Source organism: Corvus moneduloides, chromosome 10 (assembly GCF_009650955.1).
Source record: "Corvus moneduloides isolate bCorMon1 chromosome 10, bCorMon1.pri, whole genome shotgun sequence".
Lineage (NCBI taxonomy): Eukaryota > Metazoa > Chordata > Aves > Passeriformes > Corvidae > Corvus > Corvus moneduloides.
In genome coordinates this window covers 19,545,634-19,557,206 of record NC_045485.1, presented here as the reverse complement: position 1 = coordinate 19,557,206, position 11,573 = coordinate 19,545,634, and the positions used below count along the sequence as shown (strand labels likewise).

The following is an 11,573-nucleotide window of genomic DNA, read 5'->3' as shown; positions in this document are numbered from 1 at the left end:
CTGCCTGCATGATAATTATCTTGTAGCAAGTGCTGTTCCTGGTTAAAGATTCATGACTGTCTTAGAGACTGCTCCCCAGGGCCTGCAGAATTCCAGTCTGGCTGGCAGTAAAGATCCTTCTGGCCCCAGTCTCTTATTAATTCTCTACCTAGAATAGATTCTGCCTCTAACATGTGCCAGAAATTCAGGGAAGATTTGACTGCTAGGACAATGGTATATTGCCATCACTGTCTGGGCCCTGTTTTATGAGATACATGTCTGTCATATATTTTTTATTCCCTTGAATTGGCATTTCCTCATATGCACACAGACCATGCAGGACTCCATGATTGTACTGCACCTGTGTGTCTGCTGGAAGACAGACAATACACACGTATTTGGCTGCAGGGATTGATACTTTCAGCTGGCCAGCAATGAGTATGTCCTGATTCTCTGTTCTTTTCATAGACATGGATGCTCTTATGCCATGTCCAAAAGTTTTGAGGTACTTCTGGTGGATATCAAAAGTAGGTACATGCTAGAAAATATTACAGGTGGAAGGGAAAAATACATTTTTTCCTGCCACTTCTTTAGTGTTATTGATGTGTGATCAAAAGAGAGGACTGACCTGATTTTCTGCAGTGCTCAGCACCCACACATCCCAGTGAAGCTGATGAGAAGTGCAGGAGCTTAGTGGTTTTGAAATCAAGCCCAGAATATGACTCATAATGCTGTGAAGGAGATACTTGACAACTAAATGAAAATAGATACAGATAGAAGGTAGCAAAGCACTGAACATTTTATTGTGAACTAACCTTTCAGGTGGTGTTTCTATCACAAAGCTACAACTGTTGTATAGCCCTTACAACAGTTTCATTGAAACAATATTTTCTTGTATTTTAACTAGAGAATCCTTGTATGTAAAGTAAACTACTGCTATATGTTGTAATCATCAATATTTTGGAGCAGGCCTTTGCAAGACCCTGACCACGGCTCTGCTCTCTGGAGGGTAAAACTCATTCGGGCTCAGAGTCAAGTGTTCTCACCTGTTTGTACTCGATGTTATGGTCTGTGTGTTGCTGCTGCTGCTGCTGCACTGATCCTTCAGTTTGGCTGCGTTTCATGTCTGAAACACAGCCTAGATATCGAAATGGTGAATCTTCCCAGGGCAGGGAGGAGGAGGAGGCACAAAGCCAACTGGGCGAGGTACTTTGTCATGCTGAGCAGCATCTGCAACTGCTCTCTTTGTTACTGATTTTGCTGAGAGCATGGAACGTAAAATTTCTGAAGAGCTGGATTCAGATGCAACAGGGTTATTGTGGGAAAGCCTAAGATTATGGTTTGTGAAGCCTACAGCACTGGGCACCAGTCCTGCTGATGTATCTTGACCTGGATGAGCATAGGTAACTCCAGGCTGGAAAAGAAAAACAGTTTGTGTTGGTTTTCAGTGATTTGGGGCTTGTGACATACAGGTCGTTGACACCTTACTAGGTACCCTGCTCCTAACTAGCTATAGGCCTTCAACCCAAGTTCAAATGTTCCTGACCGTCACAGAAGCCTGATTTGCATTTGAACACATGCACAGGAACCAGGAACACATTTTTTATAGCCAGTGAATCATTAGGACCAAATTCTGTGCTATATGAACTTTCAGGGCCACCTGCACAGCTGGCAAAATATTCAAGACCAGTTGTCTCATTTTCTCTTTCACATACCTGTAAGACAGCTAATTACTATTGAGTTACCAAGAGCTGTTGTCCATAGGAAGTATTCAGCCACACCTAGTCCTTCGGAGACCAAATGTAGGCTAAAATACCTGGGGAGTACTCAGGTCAAGTGCATGTTTCCTTCCCCTTGCTACAGCAGTGCAGGACAAGGTCCCTGAAATCAGTCACGTCTAAGGACTAAAAGCCTCCAGCCTCACAATGCTGATTTCTGTTTTCCATTTATCTGCCCCATCCCTCTAGCTGAGCAGAGTTTCGTTCCCTTTGCCCTGCTACGCATGCAAATCTCCCACATAGTCAGGAGGACAAATTGAGTCAAGCATGGATGGCAGACATGACATAATTCCCAGCACAGAAATCCGTAGGATAATCAGGAGCTACCCTACCTTGGCTTTTAGGATACAAAGTTAAACTCAAGTTATCACAGATAGCTAATGCAGCCTACAGTGAAAGAAGTAAACTCAAGATGATGACTTGTAACAGTACCAGGAGGCTAGGATACCCCTTGCTAGGAAAGCAAGGGACTATATGGAGCTGGTACCTGATGTCCATACAACTGGCAGTCCACCTGAAGGTCTTCTGAGGGACGTTTTACCATCACTGCTGTGCAGAAACCAAAATTCTGGTAAAGCAGAACACAGTCAAGAGAAACAGTTAGAAAATAGAGGGGGATTGCATTACAATTTTTAATTTCAGCACATTTAGAAATGGCTACTTGTTCTCATGTTTTACCTGAGCTGTAAAGTGCTTGCTTTTTAGCCTTCTGGGCTCAAAAGCCAAGCTCTTTAAATGCATAAGCAGCAAATAAATGAAACTCCTGTATTCTTTTAGAGTAAGATCCTTTGTATGTCTGGATATGAGAGAGGGAAAGAATATAGAAGAATCTAGGTAAAAAGCTCCCACCCCCTAAAACTGCTTAGGACTCCGTTTCATCAGAAACAGAAGAATTTTAACATGGTAAAGTATACAGTATAATTCTCAAGAGCCTATATATCAGAACAAAGCATGCTGAGAGCGCTGGAATTGTAGGAGGAGGAAACAGTCTGCTTTTTTTTTTTTTTATGTGACTGTGTACTACCCAGTACAAAGAGCCTGATTGTCTCAGGTGCTCATTTTAAGAAGAGTTAACAATAATATATATTCTGTTGATTAAAAATATTCTGTCTCTGGTCCTCAAGCCTTTTTCAAATATATTCAAATCCATTAGAATTCAGTCCAGATACCTCAGAGAGAAGAGAAAGGTGTGATACAGCTTTAGGAATGATATATTGAAAAGCATATCATGGTGGTACGTATCTCTTGCACTTTGATCCCCACAGGGGTCTATTCCTGCTCCAGTGCAAGCACATCCCAGCATGATGCTGCTTTTCTAGCTCAGAGCTGGGGAGATTGGGGATGATGTGCTGCCATACTCACAGACTGGTCCTCAGGCAGCAGCTGACAAGCCCCCACATTGGCTTTAGCTTCTCCTGCAGAGCAGTTTGTGGCACCCACAGCAAACTCAGCAACAACAGTGTGCACTGGGTGATACTGATAAAACAGGAAAATTGTTTAACTGACTTTGCACTCGGAAACTGCAGAGCTGCTAAGAAAAGATAAAAGGCAAATGTTGTGGCTTCATCTCCCACTGGAGTGAAAGGGAATCCTGTGGCTAAAATGACACATAATAGTTGGGAAATTAAGAGCAAATCAGGAGGGCGAATTGGAGCAAGCAAATTGCATCTGTTTGCAAACATAACTAGGTATCGGTGCACAATTACTGTAGATGAAATATTCTGTTTACATGAAAGGCTAGACACAGTTCTAGAAACTACCTGTATTTTGGCTCTTCCAATCTCAAGGAGTCTGAGGTAAGAATCTGTGGTTTTGCTGTTGTAGTCATTGAGTGCAGCTGACACCATTCCTAACACCTCTGTGTTGTTCAGAGTTGCCAGCAGTGGACAGTCAGGGCAGACTTTGAGAATGTCTTCACTGGAGTCTGCAGGAGGAACAGATCATGTTTTGATCAGATTGTAAATTTTTTAGAAAGACATTATAGACTTATTCAGTAACACAAAACACTGTTTACCAGTCTGTCCCAAATTACAGTGGCAGGAATTTTTCCAGTGCAGGCTATAGATGGCAGTGTGTCACACAACTTGGCCATTTAAATCTTTCTGCAAGGAAAAGTGCTGTGGACTTCAATAGCAGATTTTGTATCTTCTTACTCCGTTTTTAGTATATTTTCTTTCTGGCAACCTCTCTATGACACCAGTGAAAAGGTGCTTCAGCTCACACAAGGAATGGTAGAAAAATGAAGATATTTTAACTTATTGGAGTTGTGTTTGTGTGTGTTATTTAAGTAATCAGTTTTGACAGTAGTACTGAAGACATCTTGTACAGAGCAAAGAGATCTCACACTGAGCACACAGAATAGACATCTGCTTTCCCATGGCAGTATTGAAAATGCTGGATTTAGTAAAGAAGCTGCATCTGACAATGGGACTCTGGTGACCAACAAGTGCAAGTAAACTCAGACCAACAAGGAATCAAATTCTTAAGGTTAAGCTGCTGAATGAAAAGACTCAAATCTGGGACTTGCTCCCCCGTTAGCCTTACAGTATCTTAATTGTCACAGTAAAGAGGAGCAAAGAGAAAGAGTGGGTTTGTAAAGGAATGAAACCAGAAAGGGGGGCTGGGTTTAGAAAACCCATTATCTGTTGTCCTTTATGCCATATTTATACCCAGCAGTTTAGAATCAGAAAAGCTACTGAATTGTAACCACTGCTATAATAATACTCCAGCCTTTAGATTCAAACCTACAGAACAAAGCCTTTACCTGCATGTGAGTGGCATTTGCTAGCGACTACAGATAATGTCCCATCCACCTTCTGCAGTTTGACATCACAGTCACCCTCAACTGCCTAGAGAGAGACAAAAATCAAAGGGTTACATTGTTCAGATAAATTGAATTTTCTGATAAAGGGCCACTAAATTCAAAAGAGCAGATCCTGGATGACCATTCCTGGCAATATCGGTCTGATGGCAAAGGCACTGCTAAGCATGTCCTGGTGTCTGTTATTTTGTAAAAGGCAGATCAGAGCTACAAAATCTGGATCCAAATCTGGATCTCAAAAGTATCAAAAGTACCAGGGTAGCAAGATTATGGACATTTAGTACAGGTTCATCTCTCATATAGAGCAAAGAATATGAATACTTATGTATTAAGACCTTCCACAGAGCTGTTTGATAACATTCTCACTAATCTCAGCTGGTCAGTGGCCATGGTAACAGCAGAGTGTGCTGCCTTGTGTGAGCAACATGATCCAGCAGGGAGGAGATGTCAAAGGCAAAGCTGGAGTCACTGGGAAGAGGGAACAGTTAGAGTTACCTCCCCCCAGATGGAAAATAGAATCTGAGCCCTGATGAATACAGGGGTAGATCATGATTCATATTTAGTGAGCTCTGTGAATTGGGCTCCATTCTAGAAACAGCAGGCTCAGACAGCAGTTCCACTGCTTTGGTCAGGGAAAGCGTCTCACAGCTGGATCACACTTGCATAAGAACAAAATATCTGAGGCCAGTAAATTCCAGCTGAGCATTACTTCAAAGGCAGAGCCCTATCTGAAGGGAATAGCTCATCTGAACTCTTAACTACGAAGAGATGGCTCCGTGGAATTGCACCAGGTAACAACCCATACGTAGCCAAGAGAAGGGTATTTTTGCACAGATTCACAACCTGCCCTGTCTGTGGTTTGCAATGAGGCAGTGACATCTGGGCTGACCAAAGGGACTGCATCTGGAGCCTCAAAAGAAGGCCTCATGGCATTCGTGGACTGTATGTGGGATGTTATGTTGGCAGAGATCTGTCCTGTTCAGATAACAGGACATGAAAGAAATCCAGGAGTTCAATCTTTCATGGCATGAAGGCAGTGAAGTCAGCAAGGAGCTTACAAGTGATTGGGTGGTTATAGGCTGTTACAGTGATAAAACATTTGCTTGGGAGTCTGCCTGGCCTCTGGCATCAACATATTGAACATGTACCTTTGGACCCAGCTGGTAGTGTTCAGGTACTCACATGTTCTGCAAAGCTCCTCACTGTGCAATTTGCAAGAGGTGTAGGGCTGAGAATATGGCACTTGGTCTCCAGTAAGTCAAGTTCAAGAAATATGATATCATTATTTGGCCCCTGAAAGAAAAAAAGGAACCAGTGGAATTGTCATAATTTCTTCACAAAACATCACCAGATTTCTTCACTGGGGCTGCGCTGGGGTCTCTGTTGCTGACAGTCATGGGTAGCTCTAGGTATACAGCAGAGTAACTGAAAAGGTCCTTACTATTTAACTTCATAAAAAGCCAGGACTACAGATCTGGAGTAAGTCAAGATAATCACATTGATTTTATTCCAGCTAATAAGGAACAGGCTCATAAATTTTGGAAAGTCCAGCTTGTATGTAGTGAGTCAGTTCTCTTAAGTTAATTTTATTTTGTTGGGTAGTTTTAAAAAATCAACAGCTTGTTTTTGCTGAAAAAATTTCCTGTTTCTACAACCAGATACCAAACAAGCACTAGTGAACAGTGACATGTCTCGTTTAGTCCTTTGGAATTACACAGAACTGCACCAGTTCCTTTGCATCTGTAACATAAGACCCAGTTCCTTAAGTTCCCCAGGTCCAAGACTAATTCTGATGTTTGAGTCATGAGTGATTCCATTTAAACCCATTAAGTCATTTTAGCATAAAAGCATTAATATGAGCAAAGCAATGCCACCGGTGTTTTTGTGTGGGTAACTCTGGACACACTTCTAATCTCATTTATGTCTGTTGTAGTCTTTTCTAAATTACTTTGGTATGTTCTCTTTCATAACAACTAGAAAACAGCCATGGAGTTTCACTCATGTCATTGTTTGGGACTATTTTCCATGTTGTAAGAGAATCAAAGGTTCAGAACTGGCACATACATTGTATTCATGACCATTTTTATGGCCTTTCTAGATGCCTACAATGATGGCAATAGATCTTAGGGAAAATAAGCCACTGTTTTTTCCATTTAGAACCCTTGGCAGCTCAATGGGACATTAGGTAAAATTAATGCCTACTACAATTCACTAATAGCATGGAGTTATGATAGGTATGTATTTAGCCAATAAATAATCACCTGCATGTCAAAGATTATCCTCAGTTTTTCTCCAGATTAGCTACTGGGCTCACGAATCAGCACGTGGAATGATCTGCCCTAGCAAACGTGCTGCGTTTATAAACTGAGCCCTTTCTTGCATTGTACAAAAATGTCTGAACATTTCTCTCTCCCCTCTGTTCTGCTCTTTGAGAGATACATTCCAATGACCTGGATTCTCCACTGCTACCAGGTGTCCTTGCCCCATTTAAATCAACAGAGCCATGCTGATTTCCCCATGTGAGGATACAGCCCTTGGAGGCCCTTGCAGTGGTGATTTCCAAGCATCCCCAGGTGAACACAGTGTTCTGCCTGCAAGCTCCTCACTTACCTGGGGTACCACGCGGATATCCTCGATTCTGTTTAAGGCAAACTTGTATCCATGATGACTGTGGCCATTAATATAATTCACAGCAGCTTCAGCCGCTGCTACAGATTCTGGGTCATCACAGCCCAAGGGAGCAGGGGGAGCTGCTGGTACAGCTTTGTGAATTGGAAGCTGAACAAGCAATATTAAAGCTACTAGTGCCTTCATGGCACCTGAGGAAAACTGATCCCTTTCAGAAATAAAGATCTAAGAATACAGTTCAGATGGTAGCTAGGTAGCAAGAACTGGGGCCTCATTTATATAGTACATACCTCAGATTTACATGAGCACACGCCTGATATTTGTCCCAGTTCCAAGAACCATTGCAAACAACAAAAGAGAAAAGTAAATGTTAGGACATCAAGCTGACTGATTAATATTGGCCAAAGTAAATTTTATCAGGTAGGATATTGCGAAGTCTGCTGAAGCGGCTTAAGAAAAAGGCATCAGAAAAAATGTAACAATTTTTAGACACTTCTACCAACCAAATACTGTCCATGTAAGAGGAATATGATCCCTTCTGTTAAATGTGTAGAGATGCTAGTGCTAATTAAGCTTTCTTGTAAACAGGACACATTCTGTTAGGGCCCACATCTCACCAGACACCAGTTTAAATTGTGAGATCAGTAACATGATAATTTAGAAAATGGAATTTTAAGTAGTTCTAAGGATCACATTCAACAGTAAATGTAATTGAATAGCAACTTTTGCTACTGAATTTATTTGGAATAGGAAATGAGGCATAGTTCCTAAATCTTTTGCATCAGCTCTTTCTTTCTCTAAATAATCTGAATATGTCCAATAGTTCTTGGCGTTTTATTTTGCAAAGCAGGCATCTTGTAGGAATGTTTCTGGAATATGTTGTACAGATTTGAGGATTTGGCAGAAGATCCTAAAGAGCACAAAGTGTTTTAAGGAGAATGTAGAGGAAAATTAGCTGCTTAAATGCTTAGGAATGCTGGATCCAATCTTATATTTACATTCACAATGTACATATTTACAAAAGAGTAACTAAAAGATATATTTAAGCAAATATTCTATGCAGCAGAATATAGCATCTACGATATGTCCAGCATTTACAATCTTTAATTTAAGGTGAGATGACTTTGGCTAGATAGATTCTAGCTAGACAGACTGGCCCAACCCATAGAAATGTTTTTCCTGCAGGGGTTTCAGAGTATGTTTCTACCATCCATGTTATGGCAGTGATCAGGCTGCAGAACAGTAAAGGTCCCTTTTGGCTTTAACATATCTGAATCTCTGTTGTCATTTTTAGAGCTGAGGATCTAGCTGCAGGTTTGAGATGAGTAGAAGGACTTCGGCATGGTTAGAAGTCGGGGGTTTTTTACTTTAGATAGTAAGTATTTCTCCTCAGCTTGCACAATATTGTGAGAGAGGCTAAAAGTTTTGGGAGAAGAAGAAGTCTTGAGTCACGCCTCTCTCTTCCAGAATCTGTGAATACAGAAAGCACTGTAAATAGAAATGGTTCACTTGGACAGATTACATGATGAAGAAGGAGAGAGGGAAGAGACTAAAAAGATCGGGTGATTTGCTTCAGTTGTGTGGTGTGAGGTGTGTTTTGGATGCTAGGATTTGCAAATTGAAGAGATTTGTGGGGAAAAGAAAGGCTTTTTCTCTCTCACATTAAAAAATTGGTCTGAGCATGATCTGTTTCTTCTCCATGACTTAAAGCAGGTGTTATTTGGCATTTGTTCTGTTGTGTGGATGATCATTTGTTTTCCTGACTTTGGCCTGGAACAATTAAAGAATGGAGGTTTGGTGTTCCAAAAACACACTCTAAGTATTCCTTGTGGGCATCTTTTGAATCACAGCAAATTTATTTAGGAAGATAGTATTTTACTCTTTACTGTTAGTGCACAGTTCAATTTCTAACCTATATATCTTTTCATTCCCTTTTTCCTTTTTTTGGTATGAAAACATTGAGGTGAACTTCTACCACGTGCAGATTGAAATTGTTTTTCACCCGAGCAACATATAATTATCCCAGTGAATGATTTAGAGTATTATTTATAAATTTTGTGTGGTCATTACTCAGTTTCTTAGGTTACATCCTTCTACTTCAGAATTGCAAATACTGTAGAATGTATAACATTCCTGCAGTCAATCTCTACATATTCCTAAATATAATACATAACCCAGTTCAGTCAACTTCAGGTTCCAGTTTCAAAGAACAACTTAAAACCTCAAATAGCAAACAGGATTTATTATCTTCTTTCTTCCCTCTTCATTGTCACTCACATTCCGTATTCCCTTTACCAAGCAGGACAAAAAGGAAATACTTTGAAGCCTACTGTACCTCTCCTTAGTTTCTCTATAGGCTTACTCAAGCCCTTCCCTCTTGGTGACTGTGTGAACTTCCCTTGTGGGCATACAGAGGATCAGAAATGTGCCCACGTGATTATTAATGCTCAGTGCAATGCGGAATGTTTGCAGTTAGCAGGTTTTGGGTGATTTGTGATATGTATGAGGAAATTTGTATTTGGTTTTCATGTTTGGGAAAGGAGTTTAAAAACACAATCAAGTAGTTTGGCTACAGGTAATATGACAAAGGAGCCTTTCACCTTTTGGGTACAGACTGACACGCATCTACCTAATTATTCCCTCCGAAAGTGGGATTGCTGATGTCAGTTCCCTGCAGGCCTGTGGCCCATCACAGCTGTCCCTTTTACAGCACCCTCACTCATGAGGCAACAGTTGCAGAGATAACTTCTCACTGAACTCAGTGCAGATCTATTCTCTCTCTTTCATGCCTGAGACATAGTAACACATTTTGCAGTAGTGGCTGCAAATAGTTCTTATAAACCACAAGAAAATGAGCTGAATTCCATGGGCTCCTGCACAGAAGGTGACATCTCAACCCCACTGAGGTGAACAAGACTTTCACAGAATCACAGTATCACAGAATGGCTGACTTTGGAAAGGGCATCTGGGGGTCACCTTGTCCAATCCCACTGCACAAGTAGGGAGGGCCACCTTGAAACAGTTGTCCAGAACCATGTCCAGGTGGCTTTTGATTATCTCCAGGAAAGGAGACTCTACAACCTCTCTGGTCAGCCTGTGCCCATGCTTAGTCACCCTCACAGTAAGGTGTGTTTCCTGATGTTCAGACAGAACCTTCTATTTCAGTTTGTGCTCATTGCCGCTGGCCCTGTCACAGAACACCACTCAAATGAGTCTTGCTCCATCCCCTTTGCACCCTCCCTTCTGGTATTTATATCCATTAAGCCCTTCCAAGCCTTCTCTGTGCTAGGTAGTCCCAGCTCTCTCAGCCTTTCCTCACAGGAGATGCTCCAGTACTTTAGTGACCTTTGTGGCCTTTTGCTGCACTGTCTCCAGTATGTCCCTGTTTCTCCTGTATTGGGCCCAGAACTCAGCACAGAAACCAGGTGTGGCCTCACCAGTGCTGAATACAGGGGAAGGATCACCTCCCTAAAGCTGCTGGCAATACTATGCCCAGTGCAGGTCAGACTACTGTTAACCCTCTGTGCAGCAAGGGAATGTCATTGGCTCAACTTGGTGCCTGCCAGGACCCCCAGGTCCTTTTCTGCCAAGCTGCTTTCCAGCTAGGTGGACCCCAGTATATTTTCCTACATGTCCTCCTCCAGGGGCAGGATTTCAGACTTCTTGCTGAACTTCTTGGGGTTCCTGTCAGGCCAGTTCTGCAGCCTGTCATGGTCCCTCTCAGTGACAGCATGACCCTCTGGCATATCAGTCATTTCTCCCAGTTTTGCTCATCATCCAGATCCTTGATGATGTTAAACAGGACTAGACCCCAGTATTGCCCCCTGTGGTGCACCACTACTGTCTGGCCTCCATCTTGACTTTGTGCCACTGATCAGCGCCTCCAGGCTCAGCTGTTCAACCAGTTTTCAATCCACCTCAATCCTCCTTTCACATCAGTGGTGTGAGACTTTGGCCCTGGTGAGTTAGGTTGCCTGAGAGACTTGACAAGGCTTCGCTGTGATGGAAGCAGAACAAGCTGGGCTTACTGCCCTTGTTATATAAAATATAGTATTGATTCTATGCTCAAAAATTGAGGCTCCACTGAATCTCAGTCCTTAATAATTCATATAAACCACAATGGAAAGGTGAGTTGATGGTTTTCTTTTTTGCTTTCTCTCTTTTTTTTTGGTTGGATGCTTGGAACAACTAGTGATGATTGGAAACTTGCTGCCCCTGCTCAACCTCATCTGGAAAAAAAGCAAAGAACCACTTCCCTAGATGTCAAATTGAGACCTTACTGAGCTTAAAATTCAAGTAAATTAACCAAGCAAACAGATAAATATCATCTTTTTAAATCTTCGGATCAAAGTTAAACACTTGTGGGG

At 41.8% G+C, this 11,573-nt stretch overlaps 1 protein-coding gene across 1 annotated transcript; it reads right to left on the bottom strand.

The window, feature by feature from the left end:
- Nucleotides 1-755: 755 nt before the first annotated feature.
- On the bottom strand, nt 756-7,467 carry AHSG (alpha 2-HS glycoprotein). The gene is made up of 7 exons (XM_032120027.1): nt 7,189-7,467; nt 5,761-5,871; nt 4,522-4,606; nt 3,518-3,681; nt 3,120-3,233; nt 2,245-2,325; nt 756-1,393 (listed from the first exon to the last, which is right to left on the bottom strand). Exons 1-7 carry the CDS (start codon nt 7,390-7,392, stop codon nt 1,118-1,120), a joined length of 1,035 nt encoding a protein of 344 aa, XP_031975918.1. The 5' UTR covers nt 7,393-7,467; the 3' UTR covers nt 756-1,117.
- Between the last annotated feature and the right edge of the window lie 4,106 nt (nt 7,468-11,573).

What these genes read in the sequence shown, in the direction of transcription:
- AHSG (XM_032120027.1), bottom strand. Translation starts at nt 7,392, where the DNA reads ATGAAGGCACTAGTAGCTTTAATATTGCTTGTTCAGCTTCCAATTCAC. An exon ending in TGCTGCCTGAGGACCAGTCT is followed by an intron (nt 2,326 to 3,119) that starts GTGAGTATGGCA and finishes CTGCTTTACCAG; the next exon opens with AATTTTGGTTTCTGCACAGC. An exon ending in GCCAGTTGTATGGACATCAG is followed by an intron (nt 1,394 to 2,244) that starts GTACCAGCTCCA and finishes TTTCTTTTCCAG; the next exon opens with CCTGGAGTTACCTATGCTCA.